The 15,801-nt window shown below is 38.4% G+C and overlaps 1 protein-coding gene across 5 annotated transcripts; it reads right to left on the bottom strand.

Annotated features, from left to right (window-relative positions):
* Positions 1 to 189: 189 nt before the first annotated feature.
* Positions 190 to 14,902, bottom strand: ccny (cyclin Y). Of its 5 annotated transcripts, XM_088402163.1 has the most exons (12): positions 14,227 to 14,902; positions 7,014 to 7,088; positions 6,385 to 6,405; positions 5,513 to 5,547; positions 5,341 to 5,364; positions 4,957 to 5,057; positions 4,828 to 4,863; positions 4,542 to 4,599; positions 4,328 to 4,447; positions 4,072 to 4,238; positions 1,624 to 1,786; positions 190 to 1,529 (listed from the first exon to the last, which is right to left on the bottom strand). In XM_088402163.1, the coding sequence occupies exons 1-12, from the start codon at positions 14,378 to 14,380 to the stop codon at positions 1,413 to 1,415; spliced, it is 1,071 nt and encodes a 356-aa protein (XP_088258289.1). In that variant the 5' UTR covers positions 14,381 to 14,902; the 3' UTR covers positions 190 to 1,412. The 5 variants fall into 5 exon arrangements, with proteins under 5 accessions (XP_088258289.1, XP_088258291.1, XP_088258290.1 ...); XM_088402165.1 differs by lacking the exon at positions 5,341 to 5,364; XM_088402164.1 differs by lacking the exon at positions 6,385 to 6,405.
* Between the last annotated feature and the right edge of the window lie 899 nt (positions 14,903 to 15,801).

Genomic DNA, 15,801 nt, shown 5'->3' with positions numbered 1-15,801 from the left:
AAATCTAATCTGATTTAAAATATAATCAAATCATAGGTTCACAACTCTAATATATATGCAGAATTTTCCCAGACTTGTAAAAAATTAACAACTAATTTCCAGTGTGCCTACAAATATATTGCCCTGTATATTGCGCATTAACATAACTTTCTTGTAAGTTGAGAACATTATTACAAAAAAGAAGACACGTTTCTGAAGGTAGCTCCCATTTGAAATCTTTATACCTCAGATTCCTTAAATGATGTGTCACATAATTGCTCATGTACAGTAGAAACAGATCTAATATAAATATTCTATCAGTACATCCGCATATGTTGCACTGGCACTGTTATGTACACTATACAGCGACAACTTAGCAAAACGTATACAATCTGTGTGTGAGCAGTGTTAGATAAACATCACATTTAATATTTCATTCAGCTCATCTCCAGAACATAAAACTACCCTGAAGAGTCATGTTTTTTTTAGTAGCTTTTGAATACAGAGTGTTCACTTGTGCTGTTTTGTAAGCAGGAAGAACCATAGAAAATGTCGTGGGGATAAAAAGTTTGTTAGTTACGTCTTCCTTTCATCAGTGAGAAGGAGTTGAAATCGGTTATTACAGGCACCACAGGTCAGGACAATGGCAGTGACTAAAGTACAACATGACCTTTGAACTACATCTCTGACTGAGAAGTGGATGCCAGAGTCCCCTCGCCCTCCTCGCAAGTATGCATGCTTCATTCTACCTGATTTCAACAATGACGCAATGCAAGAATATTGCTTGAAGTGAAAGTCCCAGTTGGACGAGCCATTCAAAAAGAAGCTCATGAGTTCACCAGTCCTGTCGAAGTGTCAAAAGGAAGAATAACACTGATTTTCTTTGACCCAGTTGGCTCACGGAGCAGGAATGCCAGGTGTAAGGCTGTTTGCTAAACCAACACTGCGTAAAATACAGAAATCAAGGTGCTGATATGCAGAATGGAATGTACACAGTCGTGTGGTATTGAAATGGGAATGGGCAAAAATACATGATATCAACAAAACACTGGAATTTGGAAGAGATTGAGAATTTAAAACAGTGTATGAGCTCTTAAAAGTATGCTAAGAAGCAAAGGAAGAAGTTTAAAATGACAGGAGTGTAGCCATGCTGCTACTTTATCACGTTCTCACTTCCCTTCCTATGGCGACGATTTCACGTCGCATCCTGCACGTCTTCATTTTGTTGCACTCGCACATTTCAGTTTGGTTCCGCTTCAGTACAGTGTTATTTACAACAACTAGAGAGGTGCAATCTTGCTTTGTAAAAGTGCCAGGTTGTGTTTGTGTGTCTAATCAGGCAGACGCACAAATCCACAGGACAGCTTCCCGCCTAGTTTGCCTGCTAAACCGGGCAGAGGTTCCACTTTCCCTGTGCTGCTGGGTGCCCACCGTTAGGAAATGATGGCTGGGCACCAGCGCACAACCATCAGGTTGTCTGCACTTACTGACCGCTTCTTTGTTAGCTTCTTCAGGTCCTTGTATTTGTCGTCACACAACCTGGATATCGCCTGGAGGTAAAATACGAAAGAAAAAAAAAGGCAAAGGTGAAGAAGCGCATTTATTATTTCCCATGGAATATTCATTATGAGTGGTCCTGTTTACCTCAAGTTTCTGGGCCTTGTCTCTGCTGAGCGCCTCGAGAGGAAAGCTGAGGTTGTTCGCCTCCGCCAAAGAACGCAGGTCAAAGTAATACTTGGCGTAGACGCTGGACGGCACGTTGATGTTGAATTGCAGCAGCTCCAGGAACTGACGCTCCAACTCGTTCCTTGGGTGCCAGAAAAATCATCTGTGAGTTGAGAACATACTGGGCTACAGATGTCACCATTGAATCTTTTAGAATGGATTATGCCGTCGATTACTCCATAAAATAATCAAACAAACCCACCATACTCATTTTTTTTAAATATTATTATAAGTTTAAATGTAAGGTACATATGATGTTTTTACAACAGACACTAATTACCATTTAATTCACACATGTATAGTGTTTTACGTACAGACAAAGCTTCTACAATATTCCATGAGTTAAACTTGACAGTGGAGCTGTCTGTTATCGACTATGAGGCCAATCAAGTCCTGCTCTTATTCTTCATTTTGATGAGTAGACAGGAGATGTGATTGACTGCCCCCTACTGGTTTTCACTTTAACTGCTAAAACAGAGCCAGTATAGATTGATTGTAGTGACAGGTTATATTCTAGGATATTACATCCGAAGTGGTTTTTGCGGGGGGGGTGGGGGGGTGGGGGGGTTCTTTCTTTTGGGATTCTCCATGCGTTTATATTGTTTTTAATGAAAGAACACTAAGTAATAAATCAGTTTTTAATGTATTTAACGGACATTTTTCCCGCTTAAGTACTGCTGTGGTATGCTTTTTCCTCTTTGCAATAATTAAACATTGTATGCAAGAAAGGGCCGTGTAAAAAACAAAAAAAAAGTGGACCAACTATGCTTCTGGCGGAGCTGCGAGGCGGATATTTTTTGTCTACCTATTTTGACAACTGACTTGGTTGACTTTGTTTAGAATTAAACAGCTAATTGACTCAAATTAAACACCTCCATTTACTTCTAATCGGTTTTGTCTACATTGTTTTTTTTCCCCTGCCCACACTCCTTTACAGGCATATAGCAACACAGGCTAAATTAAGCCTACCAAACTCTGCCTACCAATTTAAACTGTGGCAAACATCCAGCTATTCTAGTCCATGTATATTTATTTTGAAAGGCAAGGTGAGGGTGGATACGGTTTGTCTCCATCTGTTAGGGCCTTGAGAATTTGAAATTGATCTCCCAAGGAAATCTGTGCTGAAACGCTGTCACTATCATGTGCTATCTGAGAACGCAGTCAAGCCACGCAGATGCACACACGCATGTCTGGCTCATCTCACGGGCGGAGTGCCCAATCAGGTGGATTACAGTCATGGCCGAAGGATTTCTGAGGCCAAGGACGGGATCACAGAACAAATACAGCAGGGGTTAGAGGTCAGGCAGTGGCAACGTTACGCCATTGTGTTCCATCGCAGAATACATACAGACAAAAAACATATACAGAAACATTACAGACTTTAAGATACTACTTTTTGTCAATGTTTTGAATTCTGCAGTTGTTAATATGATGTAGTTTATTCATGAACTATTGTAGCGCTTTAAGCAGTCAATACATTTAATCAGTGTTGTTGCAACTGACCAATGAAATTACTAAGCACGTCAAAATGGACCAATGAAACCGTCCGAGTTCGCCTTCCAACGGAATATTCATCAGCTATTTGCGGCACTCACGTGAGGCAGAAGTCGGCTGCCTTTGATGCAGAGAGTCAGCGAGCAAGAACAAGAATAAGCATCTTTAGTTGAGTCTAATGAGCGTACAGCCAATCAATACAGCCATCTCTGCAGTGCAACCCCGGTCTGAACTCATCAGCACATTTGCCTTGTTTGACAACAAAAAAAAAAGGATCTCACACACACTAAGCTATAACTGTGTTCAGCATTATTTAGGAGGAAAAAAAAATCCAAGACCCGCAGTGATTTTTATGAAGTGACCAAAATGTGTGCAAACTTGTAGCATTTGATTTGTGTTATGTTTTGCCTTAGTGAGCATTTGTGCATGTTTGTGCTGAGAGTGCAACAGTGTTCAGGCCAGTATACATTTTAAATTTTGGAGTCCAGCCAGCCCCCTACTTAGATTTTCAATATACAACTAGAAATGACAGTCAAGCAAATTTGAATGCAGCTATCACCTTTCCTACAAAGTATTATATTTGAGTTTATGTAACTTAATGAAAAATCAAAATGAAAACATAAAAAAATCAAATCTCTTTTTTCTCTTGACCATCCAGTTTTATGCAATTACTAAATCATTTAAATTTTAAAAACAGTATTTCTGATTCTACTCTACCACTGCAGTCTAGTTATTAGTAACTATATTTTTTTTTTTAAATTTTACTACAAGGTGTTTTTTGTTTGTTTGTTGTTGTTTTAATCTTCATCCAGCATCTCCATCCAGACAAACTACACTAACTTATTAGAAGTAAAATTAATTTAAATAACTCACATGTCCTCCACAGTGATATCCTTGAGAATTTGGCAGTAGTCTACATTCCACACTGCTTGGTCATCCCAAACTTTAGATGCCAGAAGTATGGCTCCTAAAACGATACGCTTCCAGTTGGCGGGACAAATGTCAATCTCAGCATAAGTCAGGAGCCTCTCCAAATACACCTTTGGACAAATATATTGATAATTATTGCTTACTGCATTGTCTTTAAGTCTTTCCGTACTGGAAAAAAAAAACAAATAAAAAAACTCACTAATGTAACAATGGCACACTCGGCCGTGAGCTGTGCAGCGCTGAACAGTGTTCGTACAAAGCGATAAATCTGCTTTTGCTCAGGGTCATGCTTATCATAGTCAGGAGGAACTTCCGACTTCTGCAGTGACAATATAACACAGAGCAAGTCAAGCATAGTGGTTAGGTCGACAATAATTGCTTGAATTTGTGCGTACATGAAATGATCCTCTTACCGACAATGGATGCAGCTTCTCATCGAATATGTCTAACAACATTCTTCCGTCGACCTCTCTGGGACAAGACAGCAAGAACATCAAACTGCATTTAACATTTGCCAGTTCAATAATGCATGAATGGGACATTTAGGTTTATTCAGCAATTCCCACAACTTCAAATTATACTCAGAAAATTCAGCATTAGCAAGTGTCCACAGTTTTACTTTAGCCAGCTTAGCTTTCTCAATGATTTGAAAAGAAAAAAAGACAGAATAACCAATAAGTAAAATATTCTTCTCTTTACCTGTTCCTTATGTGATAGAATATTGCAAGGGCCACACTGGTAAAAACACAAATAAAAGATGATTAACTTAAAGGAAATATTTAGTGTGGAGAGAGGGGGGAAAAAAGTAAAGCCAGAAGATCTAGTTACCATTTAATGGTGTATTTGAGGTTGGGTTGACTAACAGTGCTGTCATCAAGGAATATGGTCGAACATGAGCTGTACTTCCTTCTCACCGGGCCTGAATGATGCTGGAGTGGAGAGAAAAAAAAGTAAGTGATTGAGTACATCTCTAACCATTTTTTTTTTTGATCGTTTTGAATCTGTCAAAATACGAGATAACAGCAACCATGGAGGATTTTGAGGTATCATTTTGAAGTGATGGGATTGTCTGTGGTAAAAAACGCCAGGACAGCAATGAAATGACACCAAATTGTTGCCAGTTAAATTAAAGGATAACACATAACACTGATGAGGTGTTGGAACAATGGAAACACAAGAGCACAACGGTCAGATAACTTCTCTTATTTTTACCTTGCTCTCCGAAATGTGTGTGAACTTGCAAAAAAACAAAACAAATGGGAGACCATATTTACACACTTTGCACCATAACCCACTTGGTAATGTAACTATTTTATAGAAAAAGCCATGTTTCACTCTTCAGTAAGCACAAAGAGGGTGGAAACGTACTCGTAATTATACTCACATGATTGATGTAAAGACTCTTCCTCTTTTCTCGAACTGTAAGGAAAGATATCAAACAAGTTAGCGCATGGCCTTAGTGCAGTACCCCATCTCCGCCGACAGGTGTCCTCATTTATCAAGGGTTTCTATTCGTTTTTTGTTTTTGTTTTTGTAACTTCTAAAGCCAGCACAGAATGTCGTCAACAATACAATAAATAACGCATTCTGTATTTCCAGATAATATTTAACTTTCCAGTGGAGAACTTTCATGGACTTTTTCTCTCGACCTAAGTAAAATGGTGTTAATGACAATTCAATTGCAAACTAATCAATGCTTTTATTTTTAGCTTTAATTAGAACATGTTTTTTTTCTATAGGGAGACTCCTGCACTTTCACTCACACACCCACCCAGACACACTCTTCTCCTCATTTTAATCCACTCTTTCGAAGTGATGATATGCTAGTAACCTGCCAAAATTTATAAGACCAAAAAAAAAAAATGTTTGGTTGTTTTTGGGATGATCATAATCATTATTTGTTTCTTTATTTCCTTCCTTCCTCTCTTTCTTCCTATTACAAACACCATTAAAATTATTCAGGACCGTTTGAGCAGAGTAAAATCCAGAAAGTGAAAGAATAAAATTATCCCTTTACTGACGTAACTATATTTTTAATGTTACATTTCTGCGACCCGTTCACTAGTGAACATCTGACCAAACATGCAAACAGTTACAAAACACACACACACTCAAATTGAAGGCAAAGACACTCCATCAAAGAAAAAAAGCGACAGGTTGCATTATGAGCACAGAGTACAGCTGACAAGTGAAAAGTGAAGCACAGTGAGCACGACACTACCTGTCGTTTGTAAACAGACACAGTTGCACCCTTACCTCGCTTGTTGTGCACAGCAACTGTAAAAACAAAAGCCCAAGTTGTCGCCATATCTTACGAAATGTCAGTGAGAAAGGAAATGATCACATTTTGAAGTTAGTTTTAAGAAAGGCTTTTTGTTTTCAGGGCTTCCGCTCACTTTTTTTTTTTTACTTATTTAAACATGGAATAGAAAGAAAGGGAATTTGAGAGAAGAGACTGAGGCCATTAAAAGAGAATTGCACCAAATGAGTCTTGAAATTCTTCAGGCAGACAAGCTTTTCTAAAGTGTGTGCAAATGGAACAATATTAAGCCTTTTATAATCGCATTAAGCAGATTATGTCTCTACTGAATTTAGTCAAAAAAAGAACTGGGGATATTTCCGCCACTAACCGCAGCTATTCAAGATGACCGTAACGCTTCATTGTGGATTGAAAAAAAATCTGATGGGGAAACTTTTGGTGGATACTGTACTTAAAATTGTGCTTCACATTATTGTATGTATTCTTATGTATGTATGTATGTATGTATATACAGTACGTAAAGAAAGAGAACAAATCACTTTCCCTAGAAAGAGAGTAGAGGCATATTTTTTATAGAACTGAATCTCACGTGAAGAATGTGTATCAGTCATGAAGCAAAACTCACCATCAGTCTGGGACTTGCTAAGGAAGATGGTGCTGGCTCGTGGATGGTCAGATGGATTATACTCCATCGGCAGATCTGAAAATAGAAGAGAAAGCAATGAGCCTGACTTTGATTTCAAAGCATTATTCAAAGTGGAATTGCCAATCATCGCCAGATAACAGCAATTTGGCATAGTAAGAGCAATACACAGTAGGTAGGGTTTAGCATTGGTCTAATGGACGGATCTGAAGTCATATTTTTTGGACTATAAGCCGCACCAGTTCATAAGCCGTAGCAGCAAAAAACGAGCAACAACATTTTTTTTTTTTTGTCATGGATAAGTCGCACCAGACTGTAAGCTGCGGGTTGTAACATCAGATATTTACGACGAAAGATGGTAAATGGAAGATTTTTTTTTAATGTTTTTTTTTATGTAAAACATTTTAATTGCCTACTTATAGCTACATCCTATCAGCAACAGACTAACATATTTATCGAAAATAAATGATCATCAGAACACTTACATAGTTCTGCAGAGTTAAATAACAGTTCAAAATTAAAATCAATCAAACGGTATTTTTTTTTTTATCATAGTCCTTTCTGTCAACTTTTACTTGTAAATAGTTTTCAGTTGAAGTTAAGCACTGACAATTAATATCTGCTACCAGCTCAACACAGGCAGAGTGAGAAACAATAAAGGTACGGACTTCATCCGATCCACAAAGGTTGCGGAAAACACCCAACAACAGTCAAACAGTGTGCAACGAACACATTGTAAACAGCTTCCTGGTTCCTTGGATGATGTCATCGAAACAGGAAAGGTCAGACACACTAGAAGGTTAGAAAGTGCCCCTCTCATATCCGCTCAAAGCAACCACACATCCAGCTAAACGGCAACAAAACAAATGCAAGACATGTGAGCCGATGCAATATTTTGTGTCAAAGTCTAGCATAATGCTAACAATAGCTGTTACTTATACTCAAGATCACACAGCCTCTTTGTGTGCACATCAGGTTATGCATCCAAGCAATAACTATTGTGCAAAACCCTTTTGAACTGCCATCTTTTTGTGTTAGAGAGCCACTTGAACTGCCTCAAAGGACACACACATGCGCGCGCAGAAACACTAATGTCGGGAGGTAGTTAAACACTAATTTGTGTGTGGGAAGAGGCAAGAAGCCTTAAAACGGTAAAAGTTAAGCTCGCAAATATTGGCGGGAGGGGCTTATTGGATGAAGTCAGACACGAATAACTGAAACATTTTGCAAATCAATGGTTGCATTATTTCAGACAGGAAATGGTCTCCTCACAGACACTGGTGTCAGTGACCATTGGAGTGGCTCTACTTCCACTAGTTTTCTCCCAAAAGGAAGTGGACAGGAAAAAAAAGTTCTGGAGTGGTGTAAACGTATTGTTAATAGCAGTGCAACAGTGAAATTTTTCAACTGATGAACTTCAAACTGATGAAATATGATAAGAAAACTAGTCAGGGAGGCTTGCTAAGAGTATGATAGTACATGTGACGACAATGTCTTGTCTCGTTCATATGACTGGGCTGAGGGGTATTGCGCTAAGTCAGAGGCCTGGAATTTGAATAGGGGTGTGTAGACATTTTCTTTTTTAATCCTCTGTGTAACTTTGTTTCCTAAATTGTGCATAAAACAGACAACTTACATTAGCCAAAACATTTCTTTTTCAGTATTTTGGATTGAATTATATTACTATTAACTCATTCGCTGCCATTGACAGCTCTAGATGTCAAATATAGCATTTAAATGTGCTGGCAGTCACTACCACTGACAGTTCTCAAAGTCAAAAATGAATTTTAAGTGTGCTGGCAGTGAGTGAGTTCATAATCAGCTGACCTTATGCTGCAGTTACTTCTGCCTGTGATGGGTCCTGACAGTGCATAAAAAGGTTGCTGCAAAATGCGTGTTTATTGCATACAAATAAGGGGGGGATGACAGAAGGCTCAAAGCTAAGAACGTGTAGTGGTTGAAGACTCCATGCAAGTCGAGGATAGTCATTTTCTCTGCACCCAACAGAGTAGCAAACCCACCCTCCTTTTTTCACTCTCTTCTCATCCCCACATCTTCTTGCTGTAACTAGGCAACGCTGGCTTGAGACGACTCAGATGGTGGAGGCAGGACATTCAAAGGATTTTGCTGTCTTTAAATCTGCCACGGCCCCCTGAATCACTCGACTAATTGCTGGTGAGCCTGATAAAATCGTGACACTGTCACACATAATAGTAATGCTTTAACAACAACAAAAACACACATACACTTATAAAAAAAAGTGCAAAATGAAATTGGGGTGAATGAAAATAGGAGATTGGTAGATAATGTGCAAGGTGGCTAAGGCGTTTTCATAATCGAAAAGTGCATTTGGCCGCATAAAGAAAATACAATTTGATGACATTTTAATCTTTCAACAGTATTGTTTTGACTTTTTATTTTTGCAGGAAGTCACAAGTCAGTATTGCAGTACTTAGAATTCTGTCCAAATATACTGTTTGCATTAATGCACAAGAGGATGGGATTTGCAATGAAACATACAATGACCCTTTCATTTTCACATTTCATATTGCGATCCTCATATTTGATTTACATTTAAATAAAAATTTTAAATAAATGAGCACAAAAGTGGAAATGTGTATGTTCTAGATTGATTTGTCATGTACATGATGTGTCATCAATAGTAGTAATAACTGTCAAGAATGATGAGGAGAGATCAATTATCAGATTATAATTATTTATTTTACTATAAAAATTGCATTATTATTTGCTCCATTATGGAATGTAATCTGTTCGGGAAGCAAACAGAATAAGAATTTCACTGTGTGGTGCAGTACTATACATGTGACAATAAAACTCTTTGAATACAACTATAGTGGACCAGGCAAAGAAGTTTGAAAATTTTCTAAGGGAGGGACAACAAAGTGTATTTTCTGTGTGTGTGTGTGTGTGTGTGTGTGTGTGTGTGTGTGTGTGTGTGCGTGTGTGTGTGTGTGTGTGTGTGTGTGTGTGTGTGTGTGTGTGTGTGTCTCCTCTCACTCGCTCCGAGGGAGATGTCACTGACACGGCAAAAAAACGCCATGGCCAAATACCGCACTTTTTCTCCCCCTTTCCACCTTAAATGTAACAGATTGCAAATATTGTGGCTTCGGTATGACAGCCATTCGGCCATCCCTTGAGGTACTTCCGTAAACACAAACGTTAAGCGCACCCACTGTGTGTTACATCGCGGTGTCTTCTATGCATGCGGGACAGGTTTGTGCCATTTGGCGATCACACTAAGTATGAACCTAGACTTATTTACTCCTAAGAGAAGGTTCAAGACATATATACATTACAATGGTCACAAAAAGTGTAAGAAAGTATAATTGAAGCTAAATGTAAAGCATAATTATTAATGTCATATTTTGCCTAACTTTGCCACATATATTGGACATGTAGGTCAACCCGTCTGGAACTCATACTTTGGAGACTCCCCGGGCTCATCAACCAGGCATAAATAATCCATTCCCAGATTTCAATTAGCCTGCTAGCAAGACTCGTCAATATGTTCATGTGTGCGCCCCACAAATTAACTTCACCACCACAAAGACTGAGAGGAATGTCGTCGCCTGGAGCAATTGCTCATTTACAGATGTCAGCCTTGACTAACATCCAGTCAGCGCGGCATGATTTCCTTTCATCATGTACATCCCTATTCTTGAAAAACTGAGTTACATTGACGTTGAAGCAATTCAACAACAAAGAAATTTAACATCATCACCAGTTTGAAAACTGAAATTTAAGAAAGTAGATTTGTTGGGATAAGCAGGTCATGTTGTTGTTTGCGTCACCAGTGTCAGCAGTTTTCATGAATGACTTTCTTTTTCCATCACATGCTAGTTGCCCGACTACAAACAAAACACACACAGAAATCAGCTTCCTCCTATCTACTAAGGACATCTACCTCGAAATTCAGTTTCCGTCAAATTGCATCACAGCTGTTACCACGAAAAGTATCCTCCGGGGAAGCTATATAATTATTGTAACATTATGTCATGGAATGTCACTCAGCGTACGACAAGCCTTAAAACCTGACAATTGTCTCACACCTTTTCATTTTGTCTTGAGAATCGCCAGGGATTGCCCCTTATGAGGAGGACCAAGTCTGTGAAAACCAGGCCTAGTGTTATAAAATGATTGATGGACTATTAGCACTACAATATCAATCTTTCAAAGGCTGTCGGTCGAAAATATTGCAAATATGTCCCAAGCCTTAGGCGACCATAGCTCAGTCTGAGAGGACTTGGCACCATATCCCCACCATCCAATGTACTCACATTATATCAGACTTGGTCATAATATACAAAGTGTACAATACTGAATATATTAGTCTATAATCAATAAAATAGAATGCCTTTACTGTCAACGTATACAGGTACATAAAATTGGGACTGCTGCATATTAACAATATGAGCAATAAATAGAAATGATAATAAATAAAGAGTAGATAGAATAAAAGAGAAATCATAGTTTCACAGGAGTGCAATCATTTTTATTTTATTTATTTATTTTTAGCTCAAGAGCTCAACAAATTTGCCTGCTAGCTTAGCTTAACGATAACAATCTGAAACATTATCAGTATCTAATTCACAACCCTCCAAGTTACCTTTGATTTTTGACTTGCTTAGCCATCAATGGCAGTGACTGAGTTAAAAATAAAGAATATAAAAGGCTGTGAATGGTGTTTACCTAGTCATTCAGCTGTCCTCTGCCGATAATCCTTGGTCCAGCAGTGGCGTCATTTTGTTAGTTTTGCTAAATGTGGGAACTGGAAAGCCTACAGCCAGAACTACAAAAAGTAGCTTTCATGTTTTTCAGTCCTATTTTATTAGCGTATTTATTTTGATGAGCATGCATCATGGGTTCCTTGATACTTTGGTTCCACCACTTCCTGTTTTATCTGCACTTGCCCTTGGGGAAAGACCATATCCTGCACCTTCTCATCCACATCTTTGAGAGGATTTTTTTTCTTTTCTTAACATTTCATCCCATGGTGCAATGTCTAATCAAATTAGTGTGTACACAAACAGCTGTGTTTTTTTTAGTTTCTATTTATAGTTATGAACTAAATTTAAAAAAATGTAACTAGTGCAGAGATGTGCTAATACAGAAAAACACCTTATGTAGCATAATCAAAAAATCAGGAATAAATGTTGTGATTGTACTTCACCTCTTAATTAAAGTCATCTGGGATACTGGGATAGGCTTCAGCTCAACTGTGAACTCTGTCAAGACTAGTAATACAAATACTAGTCAAAAATGCAGTTTGTATACAAATGAATTATCTCTTTAAGGACTACAAACACTGCTAACTTGCCACACTGCTGAATTGCCTGAGCTAACAAAGAAGCAAATAATAATGTAACCATTTGTTTGGGCAGTCTGCTAAGTCTGGACAGGTTCCATGTGTGCTTTTGAATACAACACAAATTACTTGAGACATGATGCAGATGGGGATCTCTAGTAAAGTATTATATCTGACGGTATTGATAAACTTGATCAAAAACATCACGGTGTTACGGTATCATGGTATTATAATGACAGCTCTATTTCTTTTTCCATTGATCACAATTTATTTTTTAAACAAAAATGTGAATAATTGGTACATTAAGAAATGTGTACAGTGTTTAGTGCAAATAAATAAATAAAATACATTAGCATTCTTCAGCATTTCTATTGTTCTCAGTAAGTCACAGTGCCCCACTGGTAAGCTATTTTTAAGACAGAGCCCTCCTCCTTATCCTCCATGCATGCCAAAAAAAAAAAAAACACACACACAATGATTCCCATTTGATTATTTTCAGAGGGTGCTTGTTAAGTCAACTCTCCAAGCAGTAGTGATAGCGTATCAGCAAACTGCAGTGCGCTTCCATGAATGCCCATTGTGAGGCACACAAGACTTCCTTGAAAATAATGGTCATATATTTTCAAAATACCTGAATAATATCAAATGTAACCTTTTTTGATGTCCTGTTTTGAGAGTCATCTTCTAAGATCAAAACAGAACAGGAGGGCATGCTACGTGTCATAGTTTGATTTTAATATGTAGGGCTTTATCCAATCATCTCCCAGAACTCCAGGAAAGTGGATGAATACAATAACTTTAGTATTTTAATTCTAGTATTTTAACTGCCACAATGTGAGATATGGGTGCCATTGGGAAGTTTGGGTCCTGTAGGGCTGCTTCATTCCAGGCCGAAATTGTGCATCAGGGTCAAGGCCGATGATCTACGTTTCGGTTCACCTCACCCTCCCCCGCCTATTGACTAGCAAGTTTCTGTGCATGTCAGCCATCACCCACTCCATCCGCCACCCCCCATTCCTCACCACAGATAAGTTTCAGTATCTGCAGACCACCCGCACCCATTCCCATTTTATATTCCATTCATTTTGCATTAACCTAATAGGTTTGTGGTAGTCAAAACTGCATGATTAAGTTGAACATTTTAGTGTTAAAAATACAATGATTAACATGGATTTGTTTTGTGCCAGTTAAGCTTGAGTGATGTATTGATTATTTTCATTAATTATCTTCTTTTTTTTGTAAAGGCAGAGTTAAAAAGAAAAAAATGAGTATCACCACCCCTAAGGAAAAGGCTTTGTTTTTACCCTGTGTTTCTTTTTTCAGGCACTTTGATGCAATTGTTTGTAGAAAGTGTAAAAACGCTGTAAAAAGTAGTTAATATTTGTTGGAAATCAATGTATATTGCTTCTTTCTTTTGTTAATGTGAAAAAGATACAGTGTTGGATTGACTTATACATTTTTTATAGATAATTAGCTTATTCATAGACTTCACGGAAAGTGGGCGGGGCGTGAAACATTTACTCTTCCCTGGGGGGCTTTGCAAAATATGATTGAGGACTGCGATAACGAATGCAAAATGTGTTCTGAATCTTCTGTCGATTATACTTTTATATTGTAGAAAAAATAGGAAAGAAGTAGAAAAGAATCGGTTTTTGTGAAAACAGATTTAATTTTCAGGCAATATCACCCACCCCAAATGTAAGTTTTAAAGTAAACTGCAGAAGCTGGTAAAACTGCATGTACATTTAAAAGCAAAATCATGGCTTTACTGTACGGCCATTCGCAAAACAACATTACGAGTGAGTTGGTCCTGGCCCAAATGGGGCAATTACGAGATGCAATTCAAAGAAATTACAATCATCCTCTTACCGTCCAAATTTTCTCTGTCGCTGATGTGCTGGAGGTTGCAGCCCGTATCCTCCCGACTCAGTTCGGGCTCCGGTCGGTAGGGCTCCAACCTGGAGTGGTTGTTCCGCCGGTGTTTGGGGCTCGACGCCACGCAGCAGGATGGTGTATTCCCCATGGCGAGACAAGATTCTTGGACACAACTTTTGTTGCTTGGTACGGGAAAGAGGAAAGGACTGGGCGGTAATCCGAAAAGAAACTACACAACTGGCCCCGTTATCCACTCGCGTTACACGCCCTTTCCCCGGCCTAGGATACGCTTAGTTGATGACTCCGAGCCATTTAAATGCTGCTAAGATGCTAAATCAGGTTAAGAGAGGTGACGATCAGCCCCGCGCCCCTTCCAAAACCTTAAAACCTTCAGGCGAGAGTAGATTTGTGCCTCCATGTAACACACTTAGCTTACTGTCTGACGACTCCCTTCGTCTTGTAATTCCAGACTGAGCGTCCCCTCCTTTTTTTTTTTCCATCAAATCATTTTATTACACTCATGCGATCAAGCGAGGTGCAACGCATGATACTTTTGCTCGCTCGGTAAATATTTGTCTGGATATTATTGCTACATTGTAGCCGATTAAATGTAGACATCTGTGGGTTCTACCGCTACCGTGTTGCTCTCATATGCATCGGGCTCAGGATGTTTCCCCTTCTGCTCTATATACATCAGACATACGTAGACGAGGCATCCGTGAGTAATCGCACGTTAACGACTACGCCATATTGAATGTGTCAAACTGAGTTTTCACTCAGTATTAATGTTTTTTTCTGACTCTGTCGTTTAGTCTCTGAATATGACAAATATGCTGTCCCCACTTGAAAAACGATTGATTTCTATTACTTAGTTAGCTAACATATTCCTTGCTTTTGTTTGTATTTCCCAAAATTAACTACCCCAGGAGAGCAGTGTAAAAAAGAGAGTTTTTGCGATTGTCGTTGTAAATTGTAAATGTTAGTCCAGGTTTTAAGAAAGCTCAAACGTCAGATCTACACTTGGAAAATGGTTATTGTAGACACACATTGCATATTTATTTATTTATTTATTTTATTTCAAAATGCATTATCAACACAGTAACGGTGTTAAAATTTGTGCATGCAAATTTATACATGCAAATACTGCATTTAATAATAAATCATAAGTTTGGTGCCTGCCTATCGATTAATGTACGTGCCACGTGAGTTAATGATTTGCATTTTGACACTTGGGGATATCGCCTAATGAATTTTAGTTTGCGTATACGATAAAGAAATCCGACACATTCAATATGGCAGAAAAGCGAAACGGAGTTGTTTAGCTTGAAGCGACGTCTAGGTTAAAGTACAGTACTTCCGTTTTGCTTCTTCCTCGTTTCCCGTGATCGTCAACCACGGTCCGTTTTATGAAACAGCACTATTCTCTGGCCAAACGTTTAAAGCTTCTCTGCGTTATCGTACTGCGCACAATACTTGAGTGTGTTGAAGTATGCACAAATTATTTACAAGTCACTATTTGGTAATATTTCAACCTTATCTTATCATGTATGTTCATAAGTCATATACGTG

Source organism: Hippichthys cyanospilos, chromosome 19 (genome assembly GCF_059441005.1).
Source record: "Hippichthys cyanospilos isolate Australia breed blue-spotted pipefish chromosome 19, RoL_Hcya_1.0, whole genome shotgun sequence".
NCBI classification, from domain to species: domain Eukaryota; kingdom Metazoa; phylum Chordata; class Actinopteri; order Syngnathiformes; family Syngnathidae; genus Hippichthys; species Hippichthys cyanospilos.
This window is presented reverse-complemented; position numbering and strand designations above follow the sequence as displayed.

Bases quoted from the DNA above. Each gene is read 5' to 3' on its own strand.
- ccny (XM_088402163.1), bottom strand. From the start codon at position 14,380: ATGGGGAATACACCATCCTGCTGCGTGGCGTCGAGCCCCAAACACCGG. The intron at 5,548-6,384 runs GTAAGGGTGCAA...CTTTCCTTACAG, and splicing joins TGCTGTGCACAACAAGCGAG to TTCGAGAAAAGAGGAAGAGT. The intron at 4,239-4,327 runs GTGAGTTTTTTT...ATTTGTCCAAAG, and splicing joins AGTGTGCCATTGTTACATTA to GTGTATTTGGAGAGGCTCCT.